Source organism: Rutidosis leptorrhynchoides, chromosome 7 (assembly GCF_046630445.1).
Source record: "Rutidosis leptorrhynchoides isolate AG116_Rl617_1_P2 chromosome 7, CSIRO_AGI_Rlap_v1, whole genome shotgun sequence".
NCBI classification, from domain to species: Eukaryota; Viridiplantae; Streptophyta; class Magnoliopsida; order Asterales; family Asteraceae; genus Rutidosis; species Rutidosis leptorrhynchoides.
In genome coordinates, this window is record NC_092339.1 from 292,139,050 (window position 1) to 292,154,356 (window position 15,307).

The window sequence follows — 15,307 nt, forward strand, 5'->3', positions numbered from 1 at the left end:
TAAAGTCAACTCCCTCTCTCTGAGTAAAGCCTTTTGCTACAAGGCGTGCTTTGAACCTTTCATCTTCTACACCCGGAATTCCGTCCTTCTTCTTGAAGATCCATTTGCATCCAACAATCTTTTGACCTTTTGGCGGTTTCACCAGCTCCCACGTATGATTCTTATAAAGAGACTCCATCTCTTCATTCATAGCTACAGACCACTTTGCAGATTTTGGGCCACTAATAGCTTCACGATATGTAGCAGGTTCTTGAACCTCTATATCTTCTGCCATACTCAGGGCATAAGCTACCAAATCTGCATGCCCGAACCATTGTGGTGGTTTTATTGCTCGTCGTTCTCTATCTCTTGCTAGATTATAATTCTGTAGATCATGTTGCTCATCTGACTGATCTTCTGATGTCATTTGATCAACACCAGAGTCATGTACGTCTTCTACAACGGGCTCGACAGGAGTATCATGTACTACTCCTTGTGGAACTTCTATTTCTTGCTCCACCTGCTCTTCAACTTCACGATCTTTTCCAGCAACTACTTGTTCCCCCTCTATCTTTTTCAACATAGCAGACTCATCAAATGTCACATCCCTGCTGATAAGAAATCGGGATGATTTACCATCAGGGCACCACAATCTATAACCCTTCACCCCATCTGCATACCCTAGAAATATGCATCTTTTGGCCCTCGGCTCAAGTTTACCATCTTTCACATGAGCATAAGAAGGACAACCAAATATCTTCAAATCACTGTAACTTGCAGGGAAACCTGACCATTTCTCCAAAGGAGTTTGACAATCAATTGCCGTTGATGGAGACCGATTTACCAAATAACAAGCTGTATTGACAGCTTCAGCCCAAAATACATTCGGTAATTTTGCATTTGAGAGCATACACCTCGCTCGCTCAAGGAGTGTTCTATTCATCCGTTCTGCAACGCCATTCTGTTGTGGTGTAAACCGCACTGTGTGGTGTCTCACAATGCCTTCGTTCTTGCAAAACTCATTGAATTCGCCTTTGCAGAATTCTAGTCCATTGTCAGTTCTCAAGCGCTTGATGAACTTTCCAGTCTGCTTCTCTATCATCATCTTCCATTGCTTGAAATTGACAAAGACTTCATCCATACGTTTAAGGATATAAACCCACACTCTTCTTGAATAGTCATCAATAAAAGTTAACATGTATCTAGCACCACCTTTTGAAGGAACCGGAGATGGACCCCAAAGGTCTGAATGGATATAATCCAAAGTACCTTTCGTCCTATGAACGGCTGTGCCAAACTTTATTCGACTTTGTTTTCCGAATACACAGTGTTCGCAGAATTCCAATCTTCCGATATTCTGCCCGCACAACAAACCTCGTTTACTAAGCTCCATCATTCCTCTCTCGCTCATGTGCCCAAGGCGCATGTGCCATAACTTGGTGGTATCTACATCTTTAGCTGATGAAGAAACTCCAGCCGCACCAGTAACAGTACTACCCTTTAACAGGTAAAGGCCATTAAACCTTTCACCTTTCATCACGACAAGTGCACCTCTTGAAACTTTCAATACTCCACCTCGAGCTCGATACTCGCAACCGATGGAGTCCAGCGTACCTAAGGAAATAAGATTCTTCTTCAATTTTGGAACATGCCTGACATCTGTCAACGTCCTCACCGTGCCATCATACATCTTGATTTGGATCGTTCCTATGCCAACAACCTTACAAGCTACATCATTTCCCATAAGGACTTTACCACCATCTATTTGTTGATAGGTAGTAAACCAGTCCCTAATAGGACACATATGATAAGAACAAACCGAGTCAAGAATCCACTCATTACTTGAGCGACCATCGGTAACACTAAGAACATTTGCACCATCAGAATCATTTTCTGCAACCGCGGCAATTTTATCGGCTCCCGCTGCATTCCAAGTCTCTCTTTTTTCCTTTTAAGTCTGGACAGTCTCTACGCATGTGACCTTCCTTGTGACAATTGTAACACTTGATCTTTCTAGATCTTGGTTTCGATCTAGAACGACCTTTGTTGTTACTACTTGATGCTCTATCATTACTTCTTCCTCTCACCACCAAACCATTTGCACTTTCTTCCACATAATCCGCCGAGGATTTCTTCCTCAACTCAACAGAGTTCAAGGTAGATTTGACATCCTCCATGGAAATAGTATCTTTACTATATAGTAGAGTTGTAACCAAATGCTCGTATGATTTTGGCAAGGAACATAAGAAAATTAATGATTGATCTTCATCGTCAATTTTCACATCAATATTACTCAAGTCCAAAATTATTTTATTGAACTCATTGATGTGATCATTAAGTGAACCTTCTTTCATCCGAAGAGTATATAACCGTTGTTTCATATACAACCGGCTCGTGAGACTCTTAGTCATATATAGAGATTCTAGCTGATCCCAAAGCCCAGCTGGTGTGGTTTCTGCCGCAACTTCTCGAAGCACACTATCAGCAAGATTCAGAATAATCATGCCATGTGCCTTCTCCAGAAGTTCATCCTTCTCTTCATCTGTCAACTTTTCGGGTAGAAATTATCTCCCTTTCAAAGCTAACAAATAACCTTGTTGGCTCAAAAGAGCCCGCATCTTCATTCGCCAAAGACCAAAATCGTTCTGGCCATTAAACTTCTCTACGTCGGACCTTATTATCGTCATCTTGTATATTAAATCACAGCTATAGCTCTGATACCAGTTTGTTGTGATTTAGCGCACTTTCAAGACCCGAGAAATTAATAGAACAATTAAGCAATAAATAAAGACACAAGTATTTACGTGGTTCGGCGTGAGGCCTAGTCCACGGGCGGAAGCAGAGATGGATTTTACTAGCAAATATGGCAAACCCGAGGTTACAATGTATCACTCTAATCTAGGCTCCGAAAATACTAACAAAGTATTTGGACCACTCACTAGATTATAACACTTCTCTCGTAACTCACTCGTATAGAATTTTATTTAACAATTCTATACCCTCTCTATTTTCTACACTACTCCTCACAAGAGTTATTATTGAACTCTTACAAGTATGTGTTTTTGATATGAGATTTTGTGATGGGATGATCAAATGAGGCAAATCTCATTTCCTTTTATAGGAAAAAAATGGTTGGTGAAGATTGTATGAACACTAGACTTTACATGGTCTCCTTTGTACAATTACCATGTGGTGAATGCATATTTCAACCAATGTTGTAGGCTACTTTAGACTTCCATGCATGCCTTTGTTGAATGTAATTTGAGCCAACAAAACATGTGGATTTAATCCACCGTCCAACATATATTCTTTCCACTTAATGAAAATAGATTAAGCCTAAGCAAAAAGAAAGCGAAAAAAAAAATAAAAAAAAATAAAAAATAAAAGAGGTACATAACTTGTGTTATCGATGAAGAAGAGGACGTCGATCAGCAACTGTGTGAAACCAAGAAGAGGATAGAAAACATTATATATGAGAGAAGCATATGAGGGTGAGTTGATAGGAGTAGGTTGAAGTCCTAAATTGTTTTTCTAGACAGTTCAGAGACTCATAAAAATGGTCTGTTTGCAGGGGAGATATAGAAACAGAGACTCATTCCCAAACAGAGGCACATGGAAACGACATCTAATACATAATAACAGCTAACAACCCCGTAGCTTCACAACTAATAGCGTTAGTATACTAATAAGATTAAATGTTGTTAATTTAGAAACAAATAACACTAAAAATGATCATAATAATGAGAAATTCAGGCATTGAAAAATCTTTTATCCTTATATAACATTTTTTCATAAAGAAATTCTTTTACCATAATCAAAAAAATAACTGCAAGAATTTACATTTAACATTTGCATGATCATACACATCATTTTTTAACTGCAAAATCTTAAGTAGCCCACACCCGCTGCATGATGAAGACATCCTAAATGAGTTGTCCCCATCTTATCCTGTTGGTAGTTGGTAGTTGAGTCTATTCAGAGGCACTACTTTACCTTCTTGTATCGTTGCTTTTAATTGTTTAACTTTTTTTTTTTCATGCTGATGGTTCCTTATAAGGTTGTTCATCGGGTACTCAAAGTAAAAAAGGGTAAATGAAGATTCTCGATGACTTGAAAAGGTGGATTATACACGACATGTGTTACGTCACTTTTGAAAACAGTTGCATATTGTTACACCAAGTTAAGAAAACTAATAAGAAAGTGGTTACAAGCTTTTTACTTAACTTAATCAGATTGATGTGTAAAGTAGTGCATCTGATGTTGGCTCTAGTTCTTTTTTATGGATATAGATCTTGGAACATTCTCCTCTCCATGAACTATTTAAATTCGGTGGATCCACTTTATCATACTTTTAATTATATTAATTATATGGTCAACTGATATCATCATGATCACTTTTAAACCCTTTAGATTGCGTACATCTGAGTAAAAATACTCGTCCTCTCACATAGCCTGAACAGAGAAAACATTATCCGTTCACCCATTTATCGTAATATTGGAAACAATGTTGGAAATATTTACGCATTTCCATGAGCTGCACATATTTGTTGTCTTGGGATCCATTTTTGCTCTTCATCATATCGTTTTGAGTTATTCACCATGTTCAAGAAAAGGAGATAAGAAGTTGTTGTATTTATACATCCAATACACTAGATATCATTAACCTGGATTATATAACTATTCATATTGTCGGTGAGTGCTATAAACCGATATAGAAGAACAACTTATAGATGAAATAAACTACTTTCATGCTTTAAACATTAATTCAAAATGAAAACTTCAAATTAGTCATGAATCATGAGGCACTGAATCATATCATATATCAATCTATATATCTATATATATACATATTTCTCATCAGATAGGTTCTACCGAAATATTAATGTACATAAGATATTTACATTACATTAACTATCAAAACTCAACGTTAACTCCGATTGCACGATGGAGGTATCCCAGCATTTTTTTGCAACTTTTAAATCCCGTAAACCAAAAGCTGAAATCATCGACGGTCACTAGCTCAATGTAGTTGTTAGACAACCTTTTCACGTTGATGCTTTCTTGTACTCCTCTTATCTTTCCTAAAGGGATCGACACCTAAACACAACCATATTTTACGTCAGTTGTATTCTAAATATCTAAATAAATCGATGAAATATGAACCACATTAAAAAAAAAATTAATGGTTCACTTACCTTATATTGGAACTTTAACAGCTTGCCTGTTGAGGCATACAATTCAATGGACTTGATACTTAAAAATGAAACTCTTTCGGTAGACACAAAAAGAAGGCCTGCAATTGCACCGGCCGTAGTGTATAAGTTGCATTGCGAAGCCTGCAATAGTTTCTCACCATCGTTCGTACTAAAGTTTTTCCTAAAGATTTTACTTTGGCTACCAAACTGAATGATTTTGGTTCCGTTAGTCAACTTGTGTTTCATGATTTCAATTAGTTTCGGTCCTAATCTCCCTGCATATTACAAATATACGATTAAAAATAAGATCACCGACAAAAGTATAATCGTTTGTGATTAGAAATTAATCGAAAAGTAGTACCTTTATTCTTAGATGGATTTGCCGCTACAGGGTAATGGTGTTCGTTATGAGGGTTAGATGTTAATAGTCCCCTTGTTGATTTAATTGGAACTCCAACAACACATTGAGATAACATTTGATCCATATTTTTATGTAATTCGATTGCCAAATGTTGTTATTTGAAGATGAAAGCTGAATTTGTTTGAGAATGTGTTAAGAATGGGGACATTTATAGGGATAGATAGAATGAAAAAGTTGACAACTTGAAGTTGGATGAGTCATCCATATGTCATGGTTAATGGTAGTTGGTAGTTGAGTCTTTGATAGTGTAATTTTTACATCCTTTATGTTGTTGCTTTTGACTGTATATGTTCACCTTTTATTGCCATGCTGACATGTGTTTTCAAAGTTGGGTAAACACAAACTTTCGGTACGTTGAAAATGTTGGGGCTTGCTTAAAATAACATATAGATATGGGATTCAAATCACACGAAGATTAGTAACGAATTGCTTAAGATGGCGACCAACATAACGTTTAGCGCCCAGATATTGTTATGAAGTTAGTTGCAGATTGTAACACCAAGATATAACATGAAAGTAGTTACATGGCCTATTTTTACTAAACACGGATCACACTTGTTGTCATATTCTCTCAAGTCAAGATCGGGTAAGGAGCTTCATCAAGATACGGTTAATGGTAAATTGGTTAAGTTGGGCCCGAAGAGTCAGAATGTATCTTCCGAAGCCAAATAGTTCGGTTCCGTTTTATCCCTGTTTGGTTTGTTTGATGGTTTTGTCTATTGTTATGTTTGTTTAGTTTGTTATTTTTATCGACAGTTTCAGGGTGTGTTCAGTTTTCTTCGGCCGCGGTTTTTGGTTTTTTCTTGCTAAGTTATGTTCGGTTGTAGCTAGCGGATGCTCGTACTTCTTGTCAGCGGTGTTTTCTAGCTTCGATCCTAGTTATTTTTGTTGTAATGTACGGTTTCGGTTGCTTTCATTTTTCGATGAAAGCTCCTACTTATATACATATTAGATCGGCCCACTCTGGATATTCTCTAGCTCGACGTGCTGCGCTGTCAAGCATCTTTTTTATTTAATCCATCAAAATTGGGGGAACGCATCTTTGGAGATACTCGAATTGTGACATGGTGTCACCATGAGGAATGTTCCAAATAGAATCCAAGTGGCTGAAGGTATGTAATCACCCAACCCGTATTCCATACGATAAAAATTTTTTTTTTTGTATAATACACCTTTATGCGCCAATTAAATATGTAAACCATTCTACGAGTTCCATTTAAACGTACAACGATTTAAATGTTTACAAAAGGCACGAAGGCCATTAATTAAGTTCAATACAAGTTTGACCCCCTACAATGATAGTTTATAATCCAAACGACACTCGAGCATGGTTTGGGGCTAAACTACCCAAAACGTTAGGCCAATCTTCAAAAGCTAACACCACAAGCACCCCCCCCCCCCCCCCCCCCCCCCGACAACATAAGCGGGAGACCACTAGTCCAAACGTATGCCCTTACCCTTGTCCAAGCCGGAACCTATAAAATGGTAAACAACGAGAGGGTAAGCAAGGCTTAGTGAGTGCAACAATTATACATACATATATATAACCTACTTACTTGCAAACACTTACCAAATCCGCATACATACTAGTTACATAATTAGCATACCTTTCACATGTATAACGCTAAGCACCACGATAACAAGGCTAGTATAACAATAGCATATAACACAACAATACATTATGCTAAAACACAAATATAACGATGATGTTCACAACATCCATAGTACTCAAGATCCCAAGGCTAGCCCAACGAATGGTATCGTCAACATCAAACTTAAATCCCATTCGCCTACATTAATGTGGTATCGTCAACACCGAACTTTAAACCCACATATGAGGTATCGTCAACAACGAACTTTAAACCCTCATCAACATCACTACAATAATCGTATGGCATCGTCAACATCGAACTTTAATTCCATACGTATGAGGTATCGTCAACAACGAACTTTAAACCCTCATCAACATCACAATATACTCTAGGGTATGGTATCGTCAACATCGAACTTTAACCCATACCCCACAAGCAAATAAATCATATACATGCATATATAATTATTCCACTCACATTGTCACAAGGATGATGATTTAGCACTTCCGAGCTTCAACGCAATGTACCTAAATCATTAAGTGCACATTCAATTTCACAACTAGTGGGATTAACCACAATACTCCCACTTGAGCATTTAATGACCCAATTTGCATTAAATGACTCAACTACACACAACCGTCCATAAATGGCCAAGACTCGACTTTAATCACTAAGACTAGTGAATTAAAGTCTATTAACTTCAATTAGCACAAAACTTAGGGTAATCCATACCCATTTTATCTAATTAGGTCAACTAGTACATTTTGACCCATTTTATATTACTTAGACTCACAATCAAGTCAAACTTACCCATTAACACTTCTTTCATAAATCTTAAAGTGCATTAGTGACTAACAACACCAATTGACACTTACAACCTCAAATCACAAGGCCAAAACCCTAGATTGTGGCCATTAGGGTTTCATAACAATAACATAACCTAAATTCACCCATTTTACCCTCAAATGGGTCATACATACCCCACATGAACCAAACCCTAGCTTAAACAAATTAAAACTCAAAACATAGAGTTAAGACTTACCAATACAATCACAACGTAGCTAGAGACGTAGGGAACAACTTTAAAACTTGGATTCGGGTGAGATTTGGTCTCCTTCTTTTCCAAGTGAGCTTTCTCTCACTAAACCCTAACTCTGTCTCTCTTTAAAATTGAATGTGGTGTAGGTGAAGATGTGTTAAATGAGTTAGGATAACTCATTTATCAGTTTTCTAGATCTAAAACCGTCCACAAGTGAAAAGACTTAAACACCCTCAAAGATGCCATTTAAATTGGGTCAAATTTGTCAAACAGCGACATCTGTCGCGTTTCGCGATAACCTGTCGCGTAACGCGACGCCCAAACGCGACAAACCACAACAGAACGCGATAACCTCGACAGAACAGGGGGTTCTGGAGCTGTCGCGTTCCAGCCCACTTTGTCGCGTATCGCGACGCACCAGGACTCGATGAAACTCACTCAGACGCGACAGAAGGCCTGATCAAACCATTTTCCAATATTTTCACACATTAAACTAAAATAAACGATCATAGATGCAATAATAAACGTACACGAGGTTAATTACGCACCTTAAGTCATATCCGAGGAAAACGGGATGTTACAAGGTAGGAGGCTTCCGAAAGCCAGGGGAATATGATATCTCCTGAGACTTGCTGCTTGCTTCGGGACCACGTTGGCCAGATACGGCTTCAGTACCGGAAGACGAGACCGTAGCACTTCTGGTCTTCTGTATGAACGTTTGATTCTCGCTGCTCAGAGTAATGACGGGAGGAACAGTTTGGCCAGAAATAAAAATTCTAATTAATTTCTGCCACTGGGAGTCGGACGACGTAGCGTCATTGTTAACAGGATTAAGGTAATACCCACATGTGTTGGGTAGCTTTAAAAAAGGTATCAAGGTTTATTTCAGCGATTTCATTGACGGTCTTCTGCTTCTTACACCCTCCAGGGGTCCCGAGGAAAGTGGCAGGAACATAAGTGGACGTTGGGGGTTTTTCCGGAAGCGCAACAGATATAGGATTCGCATTTGTTACCAGAGTTGACGTCCCGATTTAAGTAACGGTAGTGGAGCCTCCGGCAACATTCGTTAAAGACAAAACGCCTTGCTCTAGTCTTGCCCTATACACGGGTCGCCTTCCGGTAAAGAAGATTTCTTGTTTCGCTTAAACTCCAAGAGTGGGACGCTTCAGAGCATGGGAGAAATCCATCTCTCCAAAAGAAAACAGCTTAAGTTAGAAAAATGCAGGGCGAGTGTTACTTACATAATCAACGCTGCAACACCAAGAGCATATCCTGTCCATTGAACATAATTACGGGAACTCTGTTCTCCCATGGCCAATAACACTGGACGTTGCCAAGTTTTAGCATAACATCCCCGTATTGACGCCTCTCCAATTCGGCGTCCTTAGAAAGGTTAAACAATTGTTGGTCATCTTCATCCAAAACTGGCATCTTAGACAAATCAGCTGATCGTGATCGTGTGAATTGTCATGGAAGCAGGTGGGCATGGCCTTCACCAATAGCAATAAATATCCCTCCAGTCATGAAGGGTGGGGGATTTCTTTGTAGTGAAGTTGCATTTCCTCTCAAAAGTGACCCCCCCCTCCTGCCGGAAGTCAACAGTTTAAATACGGCACTGAAAATGCTAACGCGTACCGACAAGTTTAGCCACGAAAGACATCTAAAAAATGATCACATGTTGCCAAGCATGTGGATGTAATTGCGAGAGTCCAACTTTATAATGATCAAGTACTGCGGAAACAAAATCCGTTATTGGCAAACGCAGATTGCCAAAGGTGATAGCCTTCCAGTACAGGATAAAGTAGTTTTCTGGTAGATTGTGAGCCCGCTGAGTTGGCAACACCAGCATGGACTGCCATGATTCAACAGGAGGAAACTCTTCAATTATTCTTTCTAGTAATTTTGTGGTAACGGAACTTGCTTCTTACTCCACGTTAGCCCTTGACATTATGAAAAACTAAACGTAAGGCGTTGTGCTTAACGAAGTAGTGTATACGGAGGAAGAAAGCAGAAATCTTTGGAGGCGAAAGTAAATAGAGGTAAAAAAATGAAATGAGTTTGGAGGCGAAAGTAAATAGAGGTAAAAATGAAATGAGTAAATCCCACATATTTATAGGAGGCAGTCAAATCGGCTTCCACTTTTGGGCTTGAATCTCGAGCGTACACGTGTAATGCAGGCACCTGATTCTGACCGTGTGATTACCATCTTAGCAAAAGTTACCGTTGTAATTATTTAGACAGCGCATGAAGGGACGTATGATAGGATTTCTGGTTAAATGGAGCTCACATAGTAGAGACATTTAATGCGAGACCTTTGGGTTTCTAAAAAGACAACTACATAGTTTGGCCAAGTTCAATGTTAGTATTATGCGTAACCAAACTGGGGGATTTAATGACGTACGTCACGCCAGGCTTGGCACATAGTGAAACGACTCATCCATATTACTATAAACGCGGTACGTTATTCATTGGTCCCATAGCGAGGTATTTGACCTCTATATGATACATTTTAGAAAATATTGCATTTGTTTCATAAAAAGACACACCCTTATTATACATAATGCATGTTTTAAACAAGTGGGCGATTATTTAAGAAATAATCCTCATAATACATCGGTTTCCAAATACTACACACGTGACATAACAGTCGAATATAATACATGACAAAGGTTTTATTGAATGCAACATTTCATTTAAACAAAAGCATGAGACTCCATGCACAACTTGCTCAGATAATGCAACAGCTGAAGACTTTCTTAAGGACCTGAGAATAAACATGCTTAAACAGTCAACACAAAGGTTGGTGAGATATATAGGTTTAAAGCTAGCATCGATATAAATATAGACCACAAGATTTCATAGTTATAAATATTTCAATAAAGATATTCTATAAGTTGTTGAGCGCTTCGGTAACCATACTTAACCATTAATGTGGCATATTCCCTTTATTATGAAATCTCCCTACACTGTACCAAGTGTAGTAAAAACGAAGTACTATGCAACCGTTTACGATACTAGAGCGACTATCCCGACTGGGGTTGTCAAACCCGATAGATCTATCAATAGGATTCGCGCTTACATGTTCTTACAACATGTAAATATTAATTACCAAGCTATTATGGAATATATGCAATGTGGTACAACTCAACGTAGAATATATTTTAAGTACTTGTGTCCATGGCGTAAAACATAAAATGCATGTATTCTCATCCCAAAATATTTTTAGAGTTTAAAAATGGGACTATATACTCACGGTAGTAAAAGTATATTAATAATAAGTTTTCAGCTTATTAAAAATATGGACGTCGTCCTTGGATTCACGAACCTATAACAATAATAATGATTCAAATAATAATACGACATGTGAATAAAATAAAACAAGTTCATAGAATACTTATATATTAATTCTTAACATTTTTATGTTAGTAGTCCAAAATAGTCCGAAATGTCCAACAGTTCAATAATCGATATATATATAATCTTAGAATTACTCCCACGACGTATTGTATACGTATTGTCTTTGCATCAACCTAGAGACGTATTGTATACATATTGTCTTTGAATTTATCAAAACGTATTGTATACTTATTGTCTTAGGATTTATCAAAACGTATTGTATACTTATTGTCATGGAATGTACCAAGATTATTATATATATATATACAATCTCGGAATTAACTAAGATTATAATATTTTGTTATACTAATGATAACATGTCCAAATATATATAGGATATAGGAAAAGTTAGCAAGGATATGGTTAATATAGTTTTTACAATATAAATTTCGTCCATACAATGTTAATTTTAGCAGATTTTGTTTCGCTCGCCAAATATTCATTACAACTCCGTTTAAAGTGAATCAAATTGCTATGGTTTCATAATGAACTGTAGTGTTTAGAACTAAACTAAAAAAGTAGTGGTTTATAGTCGGAGTTACAGGTTACAAGTCATATTTGAAAGAGGTAGTCATTTCCGTCGAAAAATGACATCTTGATGACCATTTTGAAAAAACATACTTCCACTTTGAGTTTAACCATGATTTTTGGATATAGTTTCATGTTCATAAGAAATATCATTTTCTCATAAGAACAACTTTTAAATCAAAGTTTATCATAGTTTTTAATTATCCAACCCAAAACAGCCCCCGGTTTTACTACGACGGCGTATGTCCGGTTTTACGGTGTTCTTCGCGTTTACAAGTTTTAAATCATTAAGTTAGCATATCATATAGATATAGAACATGTGTTTAGTGGATTTTAAAAGTTATGTTAGAAGGATTAACTTTGTTTGCGAACAAGTTTAGAATTAACTAAACTATGTTCTAGTGATTACAAGTTTAAATCTTCGAATAAGATAGTTATATATATATATATATATATATATATATATATATATATATATATATATATATATATATATATATATATATATATATATATATATATATATGAATGGAATGATGTTATGAACATCATTACTACCTCAAGTATAGTAGGTAAACCTACTGAAAATGATGAGAAAATAACTTGAGCTTCAAAGGATCTTTGATGGCTTGGAAGTTCTTGAAGCAGAATCATGACACGAAAACAAGTTCAAGTAAGATTACTACTTGATTTAAGGTAGTTATGTTTATAGGAATTAAACCAAAGCTTGGATATGATTATTACCTTGATTAAGAATGAAAATTTACTGAGATTAGATGTAAGTTCTTGATCTTTGATGAGTTGTTGGATTGGATTAAAAAGATTGGAAGTAATCTTGCAACTTCTTGATTCTAGGTTGTTTTTATGATGATTAAAGCTTGTAATTGAAGCTAAATGATGGGGAAAATACTTGGAGATGATCAAGTATGAAGTTAGGAGTATTTTGAGAGAGAATTGGGAGTGTAAGTATCAGAAAATGGAATGAAGAAATGGTGTGTATGCATAAAAACGTTTTTAGTTTATAAAGAAAGAAAAGATTCCTAATTTTATTTTCTTGCTAAATAATTCATGCTACTTGACAAATGGTTGGTTCCACATGTTCCTTAATCATTTAAGGCTGCTAAGGAGCAGATTTTTATTGGTATATACCAATAGTAAATACATCTAGAAGCTGGGTATAATACGAGTGCAAATACCGAGGGAATACGAGTAGAATTCTTGATGAAAACAAATGGGAATACAATTGTGATTATTTTTGTTAAGTAAGAGTGTTTTGATATATGTATTGAAGTCCTTCAAATGTGTATTAATACATCTTAATACACTATATATATATATACATTTTAACTGAGTCGTTAAATCATCGTTAGTCGTTACATGTAAGTGTTGTTTCGAAACCTTTAAGTTAACTACCTTGTTAAATGTAATTAATCCCATTGTTATTATATCTAATGGGATGTTATATTGTTATATTATCATGATAACATAGTGTGTTAATATATCTTAATACGATATATAAATATTAAGACGTTATTACAACGATAATCGTTACGTATATATATCGTTTCGAAATCCTTAAGTTAGTAGTCTCATTTTATGTATATAGTTCATTGTTAATATACTTAATGAGATAATTATCATTTCATCATGTTAAATATATATATAAGTTCATATATATATTATCATGTTATTTACAAGTTATAACGTTCGTGAATCATCGGACAAGTTGGGTGGTCACACGTTTACATAAAATTCGTTTCAATTAATCAAGTCTTAAAAATTTTGATTGCTTAATATGTTGAAAACATTTAATCATGTAAATATTAATATTGTTCAATATATAATCATGAAAAAATCCGGGTCATGACACATAGCGTGTAACGTACAAAACGTTGCCTCATGGCGCAACATCTATTACGATAGATTCTACAAAGAACGTGGAGGACATGGAGTAGGTAGTGGATGTGTCTAGAAGGTTCTAGAAGCCACTAAGGGGAATTTACGTTAATTAGGTATCAAGGGGCTTGGGCCTAATTCTTAGTAATTAGCTAACGCCCAAATAAATAAACATGGTTAAGCCCATGAACCATAAAACCCTAAATGTTTGCCTATAAAAACGTGGGTGCAACTCTCCAGAATAGAATATTCTATACAACATTCACCTTGAAGGCTCGTAAAAGACAAACTACACCATACCCACAATCCACAACACCCTAACCCTAACCGAGAATAAGGTTATTCGAGGTTTGGGTCACTTTAACTCTTTTTTGCACTCAAGCTCAATCTTGGCTTGATCAATTACCACTAGGGATGGCAATGGATGTTCCATCCATGGATATCCATCCGATCCGATCCATTTATAATGGATATGGATGATCTAAATGGACGATAAATGGATATGGATATGGATATGGATGATTTAAATATTTTGTGGATCGGATATAGATGACAATATATATCATCCATGGATATATCCATTATCGCCCGAAATAAATCTATATATACATAATACGTACTAAAATATAGACATATAGATCTACATATCGATACACATATACATATAACCTATAAATTTTAAAATTATTAACAAAAATAAGGGTTATAAAAGTTACAATTACTAAACTGTTATTAATAATATTAAACCTTACATATTTATATTTGTTTAAACATATATTTTGCTTAATTGAAATCACATTCGGCGACAAATAACAATCAAAACATGTGTAACAAACTAAAACATAAAGATTATACATTTATATTTGTTAAAATTTACATTTAATTTTCAAATCATCGTTAGATTAATATTTTACTGAATATCCAATGGATATCCATTAACCCGCATAATCCATTGGATATGGATATGGATATGGATGGATGAAACAAAATTAAACGGATATGGATACGGATATGGATGAACAAAAATTAAATGGATATGGATGTGGATATGACATCACCCGTTGCCATTACTAATTACCACACATGACAACACATGCCATGCACAATCATCTCACCATATCATATAATATATAATATTATAATAAATAATTAAATTTAATATATATTTAAAACCAAATGTTTCTGTCCCCTTATATGATATTATACTCCAGTCTTATAATTATTATGTTTATGTTTATTTAGCACGACATTTTTGTGCAAC

The 15,307-nt window shown here is 35.9% G+C and overlaps 1 protein-coding gene across 1 annotated transcript; it reads right to left on the minus strand.

The window, feature by feature from the left end:
* Window positions 1-4,736: 4,736 nt before the first annotated feature.
* On the minus strand, window positions 4,737-5,693 carry LOC139858742 (GEM-like protein 6). Its single transcript, XM_071847580.1, has 3 exons — window positions 5,536-5,693; window positions 5,175-5,449; window positions 4,737-5,076 (listed from the first exon to the last, which is right to left on the minus strand). The coding sequence occupies exons 1-3, from the start codon at window positions 5,657-5,659 to the stop codon at window positions 4,894-4,896; spliced, it is 582 nt and encodes a 193-aa protein (XP_071703681.1). The 5' UTR covers window positions 5,660-5,693; the 3' UTR covers window positions 4,737-4,893.
* Window positions 5,694-15,307: the final 9,614 nt, after the last annotated feature.